The sequence below is a fragment of the Quercus suber genome, unplaced genomic scaffold (genome assembly GCF_002906115.3).
Source record: "Quercus suber isolate HL8 unplaced genomic scaffold, Cork oak 2.0 scaffold_200, whole genome shotgun sequence".
In the NCBI taxonomy this organism is placed as follows: Eukaryota; Viridiplantae; Streptophyta; class Magnoliopsida; order Fagales; family Fagaceae; genus Quercus; species Quercus suber.
In genome coordinates, this window is record NW_027069658.1 from 147,454 (window position 1) to 166,014 (window position 18,561).

The following is an 18,561-nucleotide window of genomic DNA, read 5'->3' on the forward strand; positions in this document are numbered from 1 at the left end:
GGGGGGGGGGGGGGCGGGAGTGAGGGGTAGACTAACCTAGACATGCTTAAATAGTAACATTTTGCATGATTTCTCTTCACCACCAATGACAAATGTACAATCATATATCACTGAAGAAACAGAATGAACTGGGTAAGCCTTTGCATATTTCAATAATTTTCCCCACACTGCATTCAATTCAGTGAAATTAACTTGATACATATAGACATTCCTGGTTGGCCACAAATTTCTCAAGAACTAGCTTAAATTAGTAGGGCTGGGTTAAGGTAGATGCCACATGGCTTCAGTGATTAACAGAACCTAGAAGGAAAAAAAAAAAAAAAAAAAAAAAAACTAGTCCTACTAAGTTAAATAAAAATTAGCACAATGAATTTAAATATTAAAAAAGTCTTAGAAAGCTAAATATCTTGCCACTTTGATTGTGATAGTCAACATATAACTTAATACTTATAATGATTAACAATGTCATTGCGTACCAATTGTAATCCTGCCGCTGCCTCCAGACCATTTTATTGTCCACCCTCCACACTGATATCCAAGATTATCAGCATGTGTTCCAAAGACACCAATTCTCTTAGCATTTTTTTCTAATGGAAGAAAAGATTTCTTAGGATCCTTTCCATTTTTTAACAGAACCAAGGACTTGCGCACTGCTTCACGTGCTAGATCTCTATGCAACTGCAGAAAATTTCAAACCCAAAACTTCATCTCAGCTTTAAAGTAATAACTCAGTTGATTTTACTTGCATATTATAGTTGGATGCTAACAAAAATTATTCAATTATCTCCACAATGCATTATAATTTGATATATTGTAGTTCATAACAATGAAACTAGTTATAATGCATTTGTTACTGACATAGGACAAATTGGGAAATTTGTCTGTGTGCTTGTGGTAAGCTTAGGGCTAGGAGAATTTGTGGCTTTGAAGTGTAAAGCTCTGGAAAGAAGGATTAGTGTCTAGGAAGCACAGACACTTCATTGGGGCACCGTACCCATGTTGCTACTTCGTAGGTAAGGGCTAGGAAGGGCTAATTTATCAAAATTGTTGTGTCACAGCGTTGTACCCATACTAGTACCTAGGTTAGAGTTCAAGAATGACTAGGGCTTGGTAGGAAAAGGAAAAGATTTGCTTGAGCATTACAAAAGAGTGCTGGCCCAAGATACCATCTACATGTGAATTAAATTAATAATTTTAAGCAGTAGTGGAAAAACACACACATTCAAGGGAAAGATACAAATTGAGCTTGATGAAAAATGGGAGAGCTTTTAATAATTTCTGAAGAAAACATTAAAACAAGCCAAAAATGTCAATACATCATGTGAGAAATTCTGCAAAAGTTACCTTGCAACCAACTGTATCTAGCAAAGATCTATTTGTGAAAGGAAATTCAAAAAGTCCAGCAACAAACTTTACTCGAAGTATCCGTTCAACAGCATCATCAATCCTGGCCATTGATATCTCGCCAGATTCAACCAGATCTATCAAGCCCTCCACAAACTTTTTGAATTCATAAGGCACCATCACCTGCATATTTCTTAGTCAAGCAAAGAAGACAAATCAAAAGAGCAACCTAAGCATTGAAATTGGAGTTCAATCTCTACCATGTCTATTCCTGCCTTAACAGCAGAGGAAATGCAGGAACGGTAATTTGAGCCACGAGGTTCACTAAGTCGGTCAAGTCCAGACCAATCAGAAAAAATAAAACCCTGAAGCAGAAAACTAACCCAAGAATTATTCAGATGCAGAGGAATTTGATTACTGTAAGTGCAATTTCTCTAATAGCCTTCTCCCTCCTCCCCTGCCCCTACCCCCCCCCCCCAAAAAAAAAAAATCCTGAAAGACCCACATAAAACATAGGAAAAGAAAACAAATGTGAAAGCAAAATAGGTTTATCTTTTCATCTCATTGATCAACAATAAAATTTGGAGACTTAAGAAATAATCAATTAAAGTGTACAAACTACTTTTTCAGTAGAATATCCAAACCCAACGATGAAAAACTGTGGATTGGCACGGAAAGAAATTGGTTTGTTTCATAATATGAGAAATATCACAATTTTTACCTTGAGACCTAGCTTATCCTTTAAAATTTCTGTCAGGAGAAAACGGTTAGCATGCAGTTTACTCCCATTCCAGCTAGAATAGGATGCCATAATAGTGGAAACTCCCTGAGAAATACAATCCAGATAAGGTGCCATGTGAATCCTCTCTAAGTCCTCATACGATAATATGGTATTCCCCTCATTTTTTCCCCGATCGGTACCCCCATCTCCTACAAAATGCTTTGCACAAGCAATAACTTTGTTCCTAGAATCAAATGTGGGATTATGAGAAAGAATCCAATGGACAGCTATAGAAGGAGGAATTAACAATGATCCATTTCATTGTATGGATTAAATATTCCAAATCTAAATTGATCAAAAAGAGGAATTTACAATCAAGATATTTCCAGAAGAATAAAACAAGTTGAGTACTTGTACAAAGCTGCTTGTCTGAAGTTCTGTTAGCTGTATAGCTACTTTAGAATCAGAAGATATGGAAAGAGGACAACATAAGTTTTTATACACCAAATACAATACAAGTAGGGATAAAAAAGAATCAAGAAAAATTCTTCCCAAGTCCAAGAAAAAACTCATTGCTTTGAACAGAAAAGAAAGAAAGGAATTAGATTGTTGTTCCATTGTCTTGCTTTTTACTTTACCAGTAAGATACATATTCTATTTGGAAAATGAATTTGCTAATGAGTTATCTAATCAAAGATATAAAATGTTTGTTTTTTAAAGAATTGTGAATAGAATCAAATGACCCTCATACCTCCCAGCCACAAAAGGGTAGCCTTTTGGGTGATTGTGGGGTAGTTGGCCCTGCAAGCCTGTGACAATGGAAGTCATCTTTCTAACAATTTCAGTGTCTTCACTGTAACTTTCAAAGCATCGCCCCCATCTGGGATCTCTGCAAACCTGTCAAACGTAAATTAATTTTCTCAACATTCTGTTCATAAAACGACCCTTTACAGGAGAGAATAAAAAAAAAAAATAAAAAAGAAAATAACAATAAGAATCTATGTTCTATTGGTAAAAAAAAAATAGAATCTATGTTCTATTCAAAGTGTCAAACTCCAGCTCACAATTTAAAATCCCAAGTGTGATATCTTATTGAAAGATTTTACACTACGAATCATACATCTCATTTTAGTGTTAAAACTTTCAGAACCCACAATTTTATCTGATAGGAAGTTACCCGCCTCAGTACCCAAATTGATTGTATATTGATTTGAATTAGATGAGAGTGTTGTGTGGGTGTGTGTTGAGTCACACATCAATCATAAACTAGGTCAATCTAGGCTTTATAAAGAACTATAAGGAGCTTCAATTGTGACTAGACTAGTCCTTTTGGGAGGTATAGCACAATGTGGCTAGTTTTTTTCCTTAGGTAGTTATAAATGGTATCGAAGACAACCTAATAGCCCCATCTAGGCTCAGAGACACTACCCCACAATGTGAACCTTGATGAAGAGATTGGGATTTAAGTGGAACAGTTTATGACACCTAGATTGAGAGGAAATTTGCCACGTAACATGATTTATGAAACATTTTCATTAGTAAGCATGTTTTTGAAATTATTTTGTAAACTAGCATCTTAAGTTTGTGAGACTCGAGTTCAGTAACAAAATCAAGGCATTGAGACTCGAGTTTCAGTGCTGGCACACAGCTAACATGGAACTTGAGTTTCTCAGACTTGAATTCTATAAAAGTAGATCTAGAGAACGCAGGAACTTGAGTCTCTAAGACTACTCCAACTGAGATCGTGATGGCCTAATGGGTCAAAACAAACCCATCAGCCCGTGTGGATTGAGATGTGTTTCTATCGGAGACATCTAGGATTCAAATTCCCCATCCTTGTTGTCACTATTGAATTATCAAAACAAAGACAAGAAAACCATGAACCTTGTGCCTGCTCCACTACGATTGAAGCTTGTCAACAAAACCCTCCACTCTTAAACACATGTTGACATATGAAAAATTATGGGAATTTATCTACGTATGGTTGGGGTGGGTTAAGGTTTAGGAGGATACGTAAATTTGGGGTTTGGAACCTTTATAGAAGAGGGGTTAGGATTCAAGAGAGAAAAGATTGGATTTATGATTGAAAAGAGAAGAAAAAAAAATATAGAAATAGATTTTTCTGTAATATGTAAACAGTAATGATGAATAGTGCTGTGAATAGAACCAGTAAATAGTATTATGAACAAACACCTAAGACACTTGTATAGACACTACTCTTACTCAATAATTTTATCTATTGACTCTTACTTGTTTGAGTACAAAAAGACACTTATATAGACCCCAATCTTAGCTTCTCCTAGTATAACTAGGACTTCTACTTTGACTAGTAAACAAAATCCTAATTGAATCAAACCAAAACCCATACATAATGTTCATAAACTAAATAAGACTTATTTATAGAAGAAAACCCATGGTCCATGACTAAGGCCCATACCAAAAAATGAGGAATTACTAAAATTCCCTTGACTCTAAAATAGAAAACCTAAAGAGTCAAAGAACTGTAAAATAAAGGATAGGAAATCAATTAGTCAACACCTAAGCTTGCTTAAAGTCAGCACCAAGCAACCCCCCCCCCCACAAAAAAAAGAATATAAAGAAAAGACCAGGGAAATTATCTGGGTATGTCCTGTCAGGGTTTCTTTAGTTTAATTGCAACAACATAGTTAGATCTTTTATTGAAACTTTCTTGCTAGTAGGTATCTATGGAAAAGAATTTCATACATTTATATATATATATATATATTTTACGTAACTCCTGGATGCACATTGGAACTGAATTTATGATGTCATTGGATTTTAGGCACAACCATCTTGGATGCTATTAAAGCTGCAGTAGGAGATGAAACAGAAGTAGTTTATGAGCAATGTCCATCAGCAGACACCTTAGCATGTCAGGATTTCTCTTTTGCAATTGTAGCTGTTGGTGAAGAACCATATGTAGAGAGCCTCGGTGATAATTCAGAGCTTGTAATCCCCCTCAATGGAGCTGACATAATAAGTTCAGTCGCTGACAGTATCCCCACATTGGTGATTCTGGTATCCGGAAGACCTTTACTTTTAGAGCCATTGCTTTTGGATAAGATAGATGCTCTGATTGCTGCTTGGTTGCCTGGAAGTGAAGGAGGGGGAATTGCTGATGTCGTCTTTGGGGATTATGACTTCAAGGGCCGACTACCATTGACATGGTTTAAACAGGTTGAACAACTGCCTCTGCATATTGGAATCAATTCGTGTGACTCTTTATTTCCCCTAGGCTTTGGGTTGACATGCAACAAGGAGAGATCTCTAGACTGAGTTGTGTAACCAAGGCTGGTCATAAAAATAATCTATCAGAACCACTTATGCAGAAACAGCTGTTACATGATAGATTTTGGATAGAGTTTCCTCCAAACTAGTTTGAAGGAAAATTCCTCCAAAGCACAACGTGGTGGCTCAAATGACCATCCACGTGCACTTTTAGTCATATAACCTATTTAATGACTCACGTTATTTAAAACATGTAGATGGTTTTTATGAATCGCAACATAATGAGATGGAAGAGATTACTCCAAACCAGTTTGGTGGAAAACTCTGCCCATATATTTTCTCTTGCTATCAAAGTTGTCTGTACTTCATGTAAGAATTCACTCAATTCTCTTCCTATTCTATGGCAGCCTCATTTCCACTGAATCCTAGTTGTTCTCTGTAAACAGGGTATGAGGCCCTTTGCTTTTTGTTGAAGATGAATTATGTTTGTTGAATAAGGATAAGCAATTTGGCCATGGCCAGCTGTTTTATATGGATGAGTGTTTATAATGGAATCTCGTGTTAGCTTATTATTGTGTCTCATGTAGTACAATCTCACATCCCCACAAAATTTTAAGATATCAACTAATGTCTCTTCTGTTTTATCGTTCTCCCTTGTCCTGAGATGCCTTTAATCATGTTCTAGTCTGATTTATTTTGCTTATAGGGGTATGAATTGAGTGGTGGCTGTATTTACTAATGTTATAGAGATATTAGTGTTTGATCAATTGGGTGTGAAACTAATTCATAGGGGAGTGAACTCACTTGACTGGCAACTAAAAAAATGGGGGAGCTAACTAGTGTGTGGACTATTTAGTATTTATTTATAAGAATATATTAAGAAGGAACAAGAGGGCCACAACAACCCATCTCCAACTTCTAAAACAAGAATCCAAGAAGGAAGAGGAGATGGAGATGGAGACGGAGATGGGAGGATTATCTTATTGCGGTCATCTTTCTGCAAATATTTCATGGAAAGATTGTTTAATAGTGATATCTTATAGCTCATCAAAGTCTGCACGTCAACAGTTAGCGTGCTTCATGTTTTTTATTTATTTATTTTATTTTATTTTATTTTATTTTTTGTCGGTCAATCAAAAATGTGTTTCCAATTTTTAATTATAAATATACCACTAAATTATAATTTACATTCTTAAATTTAGTGTAATTTTGATTTTACCTTGTAAAGTTTACATGTCATTTGGATTTAAACATTTGGCCCCGTTTGGTTTGCCATTTTAAACAATATTTTTTAATTTTTAAACAGCATTTCACGCATTTCAACACACTTTTTCACCCACACGTATTTCAAAAAATAATAAACAACAATTTTCAAACTACTCTACCAAACACCCCCTTTATCTGTACCAGACATTTAAATTGATATTAGTACTTCTTTAAAATATATTGGATTAAATATCAAGTTGTATGGGCATGTATCTGCCATATCAGGGATTTTATGGTGTTTTGGCTAGTATAATAAAAATAATAATAATTTTTAAAAAAATGTACACTAGTATAGAGGAAGGGAGATGAGACAAGGGAATATACTCATATGCCAACACCAAAACTACATGCGGTAGTTGGTGTCGCGAAGCAAGTGATAAACCCCTCTCAATATCACACATTACCGATGTGGAATGACTCAACAACACTGAGCACCTTTTATTTTATTTTTTTGCTAAACAATACTATCTATGACACACACACATATAGGGGAAGGGGGATGAGTACACTAGTATTAATTGGTATCAAAATATATTATTTCTTAGGCCAAACCAAAACACACTCCAATATAAAATTGTCTCTCTTAGTTACATTAGCGGCTAACACGTTAATAAAAGAATTAGATAAATAAATCCTCCAACTAATTATTTATATCAAACACAACCTCTAATTATTGGACAAAGTTTAATTTAGTTTTTTAATTATTAATTGCATTAATTTTCATTCATCAACTATTAATAGTATGTCATTTCTTATAAAAAAAAAGAAAAATCATTCCTCTTTCTCTCTCTCATATTAGTCAATTAACTAAAGTTAAATCAACGGTATCAATCAAGCTTTAACCTTTAAAGCTCGAAGAGAAAGTTAGATTTGAGAGTTGATTATTAGGCAAATCTCAATCATTTTGAGTTTTTAATCTTTTAGAGGTTGAAAAGACCCAAGAAAGTTAGGTAAACCACTTGGCTCAACTCAAGCCTCGTCCTTAACAAAAATGTAGTTCCCAACTTCTCCCCAACACAACCTCAATAATACTACCAACACCACACACCTATCATTCCCGCTCATAAATTAGTATATTATAAAGACATCTCTCCTTCACACTCTCACAAGTCCTGCTCTTACTTAATCATCAAAATATTGAAAGACAAAAGGCTCTGCTCAAAACTTGCTTATTCCACTAGTTAGAATCGAAGCTCAAAAAAAGCCTGATCAGAATGAGCAAAGCACAGGAGGACATGAATTGCATTTACAGAGATCCCAACCAACCCGTAGAGGCTCGTGTCAGAGACCTTCTTTCTCGAATGACTTTGAAAGAGAAGGCTGGCCAGATGACCCAAATTGAGCGCCGTGTTGCCACCCCAGATGCCATCAAAGACCTCTCTATTGGTACTCTCTCTAGCTCTCTCAAAAAAATTTTTTTTTTTTTGGATAATTCTTATGAAGGCGAGGGGTTATTGAATTTTGAAGTGGCTTCAAAACACTAAGAAGTTTAAGCTATAAGGCTTATTATTGTGAAATTTATTTCAAGTTTGTGTCTTTGTAAAGTGAAACTGCTTTTTCCTTTTGTGTAGTGAACTAGTTATTTGGACCCACTTGACATTTTTGTATTTATTTTTAAGTGTATGGAAGAAAAACATTGAAAAAAACAAATGTATGTTTCGTTCATGCATTTTTTTCATACAATTGGTGAACCATATTTTTGTAGGGAGTATACTGAGTTCTGGTGGCAGTGGACCTTTTGATGATAATGCATTGACAGCGTTGTCATCGGATTGGGCTGATATGGTTGATGGGTTTCAAAAGTCAGCACTAGAGTCACGGCTGGGGATACCGCTTATATATGGGATTGATGCGGTTCATGGTAACAATAGTATTTATGGTGCTACTATATTTCCACACAATGTGGGCCTTGGATCTACCAGGTTAGTGTTGAATTCATTTCTATTCCTGCCAATCTTACATTATTTCTCACTTTTCAGCAAAACTAATACACACACAAGGAAACTAAAGGGTCTTGTGACTCAGTGGCATTGTGTGGTTCTCTCCATGTGGAGAATTTGAAAAAATAGCTAGCTTTGCATACTTCAAATTCATACGTTGCACTATATTTCATAGAATGTTGGCCTTAATTAATACTAGCAGCAATAGTATTCCCTAATTCTCTGTATAATTATTGTGAAAGTGTTGGGGGAAAAACTATGAAAATTCTAATTTTAATTTAGGGTCTAAGGAAACAGGAGGGGCAAGAGCTCAATATCCTTAGTTGCGAAATAATTTCTCACAATGCAAGTTTATGAATCACCAGCCTAGTTTAGTTTATAGTAGTTGAACGTTGAAACATTACATGGGAAAGAAAATTTTCATTTCTTGGGAAGCTAAATGACAAAGAACTATAACAGTTAACCTGTTCTATTTCTTTACTATTCTTGAAATTTCATAGCATCCAAATGGAAGGTTACTGGTCTTGTAGCTTCAGAACCGCTTATAGTTTTGAATTTGTAATAGGGATGCAGATTTAGTTCGAAAGATTGGGGAAGCAACAGCACTTGAAGTTAGGGCTAGTGGCATTCACTATACTTTTGCTCCTTGTGTAGCTGTAAGTATATGTGTAATTCTTTTTTATTGTTTGGCCATTATTTCTTTAATGTCAGTTGCAATGACTGAGTCAACTAACAAAGTATGTTTCAGAGTGTAATACCAATTATGAGTAAAGCTTCCTCTAGCAACCCAACTTGCTGTAAATGATGAAAAAACTAAATCAAGATCCACATAATAAAATGAGCAAATAGATCTCTAACACTCTCTAGAATCATTAGCGTATATTAAGAGAGCAACAATATGAGTGGGTACATGTGACTCACCTTATGATGTTGATTACGAACCCTCCATGAGAACAAGAAGGTTGCTTGATATATTAGCATGGAGTGTGTGTTTGTGTGGTGAGAAACACATGCTACACCTCTTCCCTTACACTCTCTTGTTGATTTAGTTAGCACACTAGCACTGCATATATTATATATGAGAGTATCAAAATATATTGATATTTATTGGGCCATACCAGTACTTTGACAAGTAGAGGATAAGGATCCTTCCATTGTGTAAGAACTCAAAGCAAGCTTGTCTCATTAAGGGCTACCTAAAACCAAACAAAGAACACATTAAAAGTCTTGTCTACTATCTATTATTGCAAACAAATGCTCAACAAAATGCACTCCAACTAAGGCAGATTTTGTTAGATACTCAAAAAAAACTATGCTAGGTCCACAAATTTTTTAAAGAAAAAAAATGCTTACAAACACAGTTGCTTGCAATTCAACAAGGGGTTTCTAATTGGAAGAAGATTGCAGCTTTTTATTGATGTGGCAGCTGTTTATGCTTGGCAATATTTGTGGATGATAGTAACTGAGTTTTTGTCTTCCAATGTTGATGCCATTTTGATAATTTAGTTAAAATCTCTAGAGTAAAGAAATAAAAAACTTGTTTAAATTTTGAAAAAGCTTGTGTCATAAGGTAGAAGCTCAATAAATACAAACAAGGATGACAAGCAAGACCTCTTAATAAGGTTTAGAAGGCGATCCATATTCTAATATTATAATTTCTCAGAAAAGATTATTGTGTTTATCACATATCTATTGGTAATAGGAGCAATGATTTGCCACCTTGGGGAGACCTAGATGAACGACCCATGGAATATGGCTAGAAAAATTAGCTATGTGTGAACTAGCTACCCAGTAAATTTTTGTACCCTGAATACCTAATGTTGGCTACATGAATCCTCCTTTTCCATTTGCTATATTTAGGGTTCTATTTTGTAAAATTTGTAGGCCAACATGTCCTTTTTTAAACCCCAATGAACTTTAGGTCTTCCCATCATTCTTGTGGTAATTCAAAACCTTATTGTTGCATTATTTATCTTTGTTGTAAAAGGCCGAACCATCAAACCATACTAATTTTATAGGATTGCACTGCTCCACAAGATTTCACTTTCCCACCATATGAATTACAAGATTATATAATTAAATTTTTTTTTTTTGTGGGTGTGAGTTTTTAGACTCATAGTTGTTTATTTTTGTATGTATGTATACATGTATATTATAAAATCTAATCCAACATTTTACTGAGTCAAGGTAACTTTCTAATAAGATAAAATTGTAAATCTTGAAAGATCTAATATTCAAATACAACAAAAACAACCAAGCCTTAATCCCAAAACTTTTAGGGTTGACCATGGATACTCAATAGATTAGTCATGGTCAGTTGGCCACATGTGTTGTACACTTATCTAAAGTATATCCTCTACTACCTCCTTAATTTTCATGATCCTTTTAACAACTTCTACTAATATATTTTTAGGTCTTCCTCTACCTTTTTTGATTTTCATTCCCTCAACTTGAATCAACTCACTCTTTCTTATTGGTACATTAGTTGTTTTCCTCTACACATGACTAACCATCTCAAGTGACTTTCCATCATCTTTTCGTTAATAGTGGCCTTCCCTATCTTTAAGTGAATGTCTCCATTTCAAATCCTTTTGTTCCTTGAATATATTTAGTACCAAGGATTTAATATTCAAATGAGATGTAAGATTTGTATTGCGAAATCTTTCAGTAAGATATCACACCTGGGATTTAACCTATAATTAATATATATATATATATATATCACACCTGGGATTGCAAACTGTGAGCTGTAGTTCAACTAGGACATAGATTTTTTCTTTCATCTTCTTCTTCGTGTCGTATACTGTAAACATTTGGTTTGTGAAAAACATATTGTTGAGAAAACTCACTTACTTGGGTTCTGACAGGTATGCAGAGATCCTAGATGGGGAAGATGCTATGAGAGTTACAGTGAAGACACTGAAATTGTTAGAAAGATGACTTCCATTGTCACAGGATTGCAGGGCCAGCCACCTCATGAACACCCAAAAGGCTACCCTTTTGTGGCTGGGAGGTAGAGAAGAGTCATTGATATGATTCCATTCACAATTTTTTAATAAAAAATTTGTATCTTTAATCAAATTTACTAATTAGCAAATTCATTTTCCAAATTAGTCATCAATTTAAATATGTAACATAATGATCAGAAAACATGTGACAACTGAAGAACAATTTGCTTTTCTTTCTTTTATGTTCAAACCAAGGAGTTTTGGCTCTTAAATTAAACTTGTTTGCAATTCATCTGGACTCTAGGAAGAATATTCCTGCTTCATTTTTCTCCACATTTTTGTATTGTATTTTCTATATATAAAATTTTGTGGTCCTGTTTTCATATCTTTTGATTGTTAAGTAGTTATACAGCTGATGTAACAGACTCCATACTTCCATTCTTCTACTCATAATGTGGACATACCTTGATGGTAGATTCCTTTGTTAACAGCCATCTTTTGGATTTTTTCTCATAATCTGACTTTTGATTCCAGGAACAATGTTATTGCTTGTGCAAAGCATTTTGTTGGAGATGGGGGCACGGATCGGGGAATAAATGAGGGGGATACTATATCATCATATGAGGACTTAGAAAGGATCCATATGGCACCTTATCTTGACTGTATTTCTCAGGGAGTTTCCACTGTTATGGCATCCTATTCTAGCTGGAATGGCCGTAAACTCCATGCCGACCATTTTCTCTTGACAGAAGTTTTAAAAGATAAGCTAGGTTTTAAGGTAAAAATCCTGATAGTAATCATTTTGTGAGACAAATCAGTTTGTTTTTCTTGTCAATATACAATTTTATAATCAAGCATTTGGGTATTCTACTGGAAAAAGCGTAGATTTATTTTTTGCTAGCTTTCAAGTCTCGAATTTTCTTCTTGTTGATCAATTACATAAAAAGAGAAACCTCAAATTTTGTTTTCACTTTTTTTTTTTTTTCCAAATTCAAAGTATTTGGGCCTTTGAGGACGGGTGCAGAAAAGGTGGTAGGGTGAGGCTATTAGAGAAATTTCCCTCACAAGAATCAAATTCCTTTATTTTTGTTGGGTTATGAGATTACAGTTTATATTCAGCTTAATATATCTTGAGGCAGTATTCTGCTACAGGGTTTTGTAATTTCTGACTGGGAAGGACTTGACCGTCTTAGTGAACCTCGTGGCTCAAACTATCGCTTCTGCATTTCCACTGCCATTAAAGCAGGAATAGACATGGTAGAGATTGAACTCCATTTACACTGCCTAATCTAAGGTTGCTTCCTTGATTTAAGTTGTCCTTTGCCTAACTAAGAAAATATGCAGGTGATGGTGCCTCTTAAATTTGATTTTGTGGAGGATTTGATATTTCTGGTTGAATCAGGCGAGATACCAATGGCCAGGATTGATGATGCTGTTGAACGGATACTTAGAGTGAAGTTTGTAGCTGGTCTTTTTGAATTTCCTTTCACGGATAGATCTTTACTGGATACCGTTGGTTGCAAGGTAACTTTTGCAGAATTTAGCACATGGTCTATTGACACTTTTGCATGGTTTAAATGTTTTATCTTTAGAAAATGCAGAAGCATTCCCAAATTTCATCAAGCCGAATTAATCATCTCTCCTATGAATGTGGCCTCCTTTTCTGTCCTTCTGTCTATGATAAACATACACTAAAGGAAGAAAAACAGTCTGAATCAGGAAGTCGATTATTACTTCTTCTTCTTCCTTCTTCTTTTTTCGCCAAAGATAGAACAAACAGATTTTTTAGGTCCTTTTTCTCATATCCTAAATTGTCTACACTGACCTTGGTGAGAATGGTGGGATGGCCTGAGCCAAAGGCTAAAAGTCTATCCTCGTAAATAAATCTTCATAGTTCTTGCCAAATTTGCAAAATCTAACTTCCTATTTTGTTGCCAATATTGCATTTATGCATGAATATTACCTGGAACCCCTTAATTACACAAGAATTGTAACGAAAAAAAGTGACATACTATTATGTGAGAAGCATGGATCACTGGCAACTATGGACAGAAAAGGGAGAAAATAAGGCAAGAGGAAGAAGCATTATTTATTATTTTATTTTGGTAAGTACGGGCTTCATTCAATTAAAAGATAAGGAAGTTCCAATAGTGGTTAACCTGTTAGCATACACACCAGCAGTGTCTAAACTAAAAAGGAAAGCTACATCAGGGGAGGAAGAAGCATTTCTGAAGGCCAAGAATCACTAAAATTAATGCATCTTGAGTCCTCAAAAGTATTTTAACACTGAGGATGAATGGATCCTGATAATGGATTAGAAATACTTGCATTATTACTATTTTTGTTGCTATGATTTACAATATATCATATCATATTACTTGTTGGAAATAATTGAATGGTTTTAGTTAGCGTCCAACCACAATATGCAAGTAACCCAACTAATTTTATTACTTCAAAGATCAGATAAAGTTTTAGCTTTGAAATGTTCTGCAGTTGCACAGAGATCTAGCACGTGAAGCAGTCCGCAAGTCCTTGGTTCTGTTAAAAAATGGAAAGGATTCTAAGAAACCTTTTCTTCCTTTAGACAGAAATGCTAAAAGAATTTTTGTTACTGGAACACATGCTGATAATCTTGGATATCAGTGTGGAGGCTGGACAGCTACTTGGTATGGAGGCAGCGGCAGGATTACAATCGGTACAAATTACATTATACTAAGTTTTAAGCTATATTTGACTCTCACAATCAAAGTGACAAGATATTAGCTTTTTGAGGCACTTGTTTTTATTAAAACTCATTTTGCTATTTGCTAAGACTTTCAGTGTTATTCATTGTGCTATGTTTATTTACCTTTGTAAGTCTGGTTTTATATCTCTGGGTTCTGTTTATCACTGAATCCATTTGGCATCTGGCTTAATCCCAGCTCTCCTAATGTAGAGTGCTCTTTGTAACCGGGGAAACAAAACAATAAAAAAAATCTTATTGTATCAAGGAAAAAAGGAAACAATAAAAATATCATAAATTTTGTCACAAATGGTCTGCATCAAAGTGTGTGGCAATCTATATGATTCAAGTTAAGTTGAACAACTTGCATTAAATGCATGTAAGATTTTTGAAATATTCAAAACTTTGTTGCAAGAAGACAATGGGCACAAATTTTATAATTTTAGATATTTCTTTTTATGAGTACAGAACTCTTGGATGCACATTGGGACTGAACCTATGATGTCAATGGATTTTAGGGACAACCATCTTGGATGCAATCAAAGCATCAGTGGGCAATGAAACAGAAGTAGTTTATGAAGAATTTCCATCGGCAGACAACTTAGCACGCCAGGATTTCTCTTTTGCAATTGTTGCAGTTGGTGAAGAACCTTATGCAGAGACCCCTGGTGATAATACAGAGCTTGTAATCCCCTTTAATGGAGCTGACATAATAAGTTTGGTCGCTAACAGTATCCCCACATTGGTGATTCTGGTATCTGGAAGACCCTTAGTTTTAGAGCCATGGCTTTTGGAAAAGATGGATGCTCTGATTGCTGCTTGGTTGCCTGGAAGTGAAGGAGGGGGAATTACTGATGTGATCTTTGGGGATTATGACTTCAAGGGCCGACTACCAGTGACATGGTTTAAGCAGGTCGAACAATTGCCTTTGCATATTGGAATCAATTCATATGACCCTTTATTCCCCCTAGGCTTTGGGTTGACAAGCACCAAGGAGAACTCTTCAGACTGATTAGTTATGTAACCAAGGCTGGTTGGAAAAATTGTGTTTCTCAAAACCACTTATGCAGAAACAGCTTATCCATGAATAAGTTTTCCCTTGGATCAAAGTTGTCTGTACCTAGGGTATGAATTCACCCAATTCCTTTCTTATTATTCTACCACAGCCCCATTTCTACTAAGGCTCATTGTTATTTTTCTGTGCACAGTAAATGGGGTCCATCTCTGCTTTTTTGTGGAAAATAAATTAAAGTTTGTTGAATAAGGTTAAGCAATTTGCATTAGCTTATTATTTGATCTCATGTATTACAATCTCACATTCCCCACAAAACTTCAAGATTTTAACATCATGTTATAGTCTGATGCTCAGATGTATTTTGCTTGTAGGAGTATAAAATCCTTAAGAGTGGCTTTTTTTTTTTCTTTTTTTTCTTTTACTAATGCTATAGAGAAATGATATATGCTGCTTCCCAAAATCCCATCCCTATGTTCCTTTTAGGATATGTAATGTAAGCCCCCACTAGATTATTCATACATCTTTGTGGGAATAATCCCTTGTGGGCCATTGGAGCAATTTAGAGAATCACACTCACACTATAGTAGATGACAAAACTAACCACTGAACGGTCTGAACTTTTCCTCGGTTTCTTTATCTTATCTAAGAATTGGAGCTTCAACCAGATACATCAGTTCCAAGTTTGATTCACTAAAAGCCGTTTAAGAATCAGAATCTTGTTCAACAAATAGAGAAAACCAGATGACCGAAAGTGTGAAGGTGTGATACTATGTATGTGGTTACAACTTGTTAGGGTGTTGATCAAAGTAAGAATAAAGTGGACTATATGCTTTCCTTTGCAACTTGCTGAAATGCTTCTCCTTTTTTATGAAAAAAGTAGGTAGTTTGTCATCTACTACAGAAAAAAACTAATTGGAAACGGCCATATTGCTCTTGATGCCCTCAATTCCTTGCTTAATGGATGGGACTGAATATACCATATGCAATTCATATGGGTGGTTAGTAGGATTTTTATGGTAGTTAGTGCTACATAGTGCTACAGAAAAAAAATAAATAAAATACTAGTAACAAAGTGAGGGAGGAAAAAAAATATAATAACAACAGCAACGACAATAGGAGAGAAAGGGAATGAGACACAGTACCTAGAATATCAAATATTGTATTAAGCATTTGCCATTTTTTTATTAATACCAACTCATCCTAGTCAGTACCCATTTGAGAATTACTTATTTTCAGTAGTTTATTTGCATAATATGTTTTTTTTTTTTTTTTTTTTTTTTTTTTTTTTTTTTTTTTTAACTAAAAGTTAGATTATTTGAAATAAAGTTGAAACAAAAAAAGCATGAGACCCACAAATAGTACATAAAATAAGCAAAAAAGTAAATTATAATCACTTCCCAAACTCACATTAGTGAATCCATCAAATTCATTGAGCAATCAATTAATCTTGTTAGAATAATGATTATGCGATTAAATTCATAATTTTCTAATAACTTAAACTTTCAAAATAATTGGTACTTTATTATTGTATTATAGTATGAGGTCATGCATGATGGTGAGTGTTAGAATAATTGTTAAATAATTAGATTCACCACTTAACTTAAACTTTTGGAAGAATTGGTAATTTATCAAATTTTAATAAATAACAAAATTCAAGAATTTAAAGAAAAGTGAGAATTAGAATTACCAAGAGAAAGAAATTATAGAATATTTTCTACATTTCTCATTGCAATATTCATCACATGTATTGAATATATGCATCTTTCTTTTTACAGTTTGTAGATCTTATATCTGTGTGGGATCCACACACTATGAAAGGAATGATGCATAAATGTGATTCATGAGATATCTTCTCATCCCTCTCTATAAAGTTCATGTGCATGTGTACAAAAAGAAGCAAAACTATTTTCGTCTTTAAAATAAATTAAAATCATTTAATTAGTGGTTATTTTTAATGGGCATTATTAACAAATTCCCTAAAGGCACATGTTAAAGATAAATAAATACTCAATTATGAATTGCAATACACATTTCTCATTGCAATATTCATCGCATGCATTGAATATATGCATTTTTTCCTCTTACAGTTTGTGGACCTTATAACTGTGTGAGATCCACACACTATAAAAGAAATGATGCCTATATATGATTCATGAGATATCTTCTCATCCCTCTCTATAAAGTTCATATGCATGTGTACGCAAAAGAAGCAATACTATTTTTGTCTTAAAAAAAAAATTTAAATCACATAATTAGTGACTATTTTTAATGGGTACTATTAACAAATGCCCTAAAGGCACATGTTAAAGATAAATAAATGCTCAATTATGAATTGTAATACACATTTCTCATTGCAATATTCATCGCATGCATTAAATATATGCATCTTTCCTCTTACAGTTTGTGAACCTTATAACTGTGTGGAATTCACACACTATGAAAGAAATGATGCATATATGTGATTCATGAAATATCTTCTCATCCCTCTCTATAAATTTCATGTGCGTGTGTAAGCAAAAGAAGCAATACAATTTTTGTCTTTAAGAAAAAAATTAAAATCACATAATTAGTGACTATTTTTAATGGGTACTATTAACAAATACTTTAAAGGCACATATTAAAGATAAATAAATGCTCAACTATAAATTGCAATACACCTTTTTCGAAGAATAAAATATACTTGGTAATGAGTCATTAGCTTACATGAACATATTCATTGCAAAAAAACATTATCAAATGAGGCATTAAATTTTTCTCAACTACTTCCCTCGGAACATCTGTTAACAAAAGCCTTCATTTAAATCTGGAACAAGTGGAGTTGTAGTTCATCAATCATTATGCTACCATGTCTGTATTAGGTGAAAAACCAAAAGTTCAATGCCGCAATCAATTAGTAGCAAGATTTTTGGAGGGAGAGAGAGAGAGAGACCAAAGTTGATAGCTGAACTAGAGTCTAGAGTCTAGAGTGTATGTGCAACTTCACTGAATTGTGATGTTGAATAATAATTGCTACTTTGTCTTATTAGAAGATCATCATTAGCTCAACATAGCACTTAATTAAGAAGAAGATTCTTGTTCCAAGGAAGAAAGAAAGAGAAAAGAAATACGAGGGTCAATGAAATTTCTCCACCAAAAAGAGAATCTCAAAGCCCCATTTAGAGACATGAAAGTGTAAGCTACACTGATTAATAAAAGGTAAAGAACTCTTTCTGCCTAATGAAAAGCTAAGCAGTTTGTCTCCACGAACGGGATCACAATTTGTCTCTCAATGTAGAGAACAGTGAAACCATTAATTTTTAGTTTAGTTTAGTTTAGTTGGTTGGTGCCGTACACTTTGAATCACTAAACCCATGCAT

At 34.3% G+C, this 18,561-nt stretch overlaps 2 protein-coding genes across 2 annotated transcripts; one reads left to right on the forward strand and one right to left on the reverse strand.

Moving 5' to 3' along the window:
- Positions 1-446: 446 nt before the first annotated feature.
- On the reverse strand, positions 447-2,978 carry LOC112003323 (uncharacterized). The gene is made up of 5 exons (XM_065779151.1): positions 2,817-2,978; positions 2,066-2,309; positions 1,605-1,709; positions 1,345-1,527; positions 447-678 (listed from the first exon to the last, which is right to left on the reverse strand). Exons 1-5 carry the CDS (start codon positions 2,891-2,893, stop codon positions 466-468), a joined length of 822 nt encoding a protein of 273 aa, XP_065635223.1. The 5' UTR covers positions 2,894-2,978; the 3' UTR covers positions 447-465.
- A 4,572-nt stretch (positions 2,979-7,550) lies between these two features.
- On the forward strand, positions 7,551-15,552 carry LOC112003321 (uncharacterized). Its single transcript, XM_024035509.2, has 9 exons — positions 7,551-7,966; positions 8,286-8,502; positions 9,086-9,176; positions 11,388-11,533; positions 12,003-12,246; positions 12,621-12,725; positions 12,813-12,992; positions 13,962-14,163; positions 14,709-15,552. Exons 1-9 carry the CDS (start codon positions 7,795-7,797, stop codon positions 15,200-15,202), a joined length of 1,851 nt encoding a protein of 616 aa, XP_023891277.1. The 5' UTR covers positions 7,551-7,794; the 3' UTR covers positions 15,203-15,552.
- The last annotated feature ends 3,009 nt before the right edge of the window (positions 15,553-18,561 follow it).

Excerpts from the sequence above, each read along its gene's own strand:
- LOC112003323 (XM_065779151.1), bottom strand. The coding sequence starts at position 2,893 with ATGACTTCCATTGTCACAGGCTTGCAGGGCCAACTACCCCACAATCAC. Across the intron at positions 1,710-2,065 it reads AGGATAAGCTAGGTCTCAAG|GGTTTTATTTTTTCTGATTG; the intron begins GTAAAAATTGTG and ends TTTCTGCTTCAG. Across the intron at positions 1,528-1,604 it reads TTAAGGCAGGAATAGACATG|GTGATGGTGCCTTATGAATT; the intron begins GTAGAGATTGAA and ends AGAAATATGCAG.
- LOC112003321 (XM_024035509.2), top strand. The coding sequence starts at position 7,795 with ATGAGCAAAGCACAGGAGGACATGAATTGCATTTACAGAGATCCCAAC. Across the intron at positions 12,247-12,620 it reads AAGATAAGCTAGGTTTTAAG|GGTTTTGTAATTTCTGACTG; the intron begins GTAAAAATCCTG and ends ATTCTGCTACAG. Across the intron at positions 12,726-12,812 it reads TTAAAGCAGGAATAGACATG|GTGATGGTGCCTCTTAAATT; the intron begins GTAGAGATTGAA and ends GAAAATATGCAG.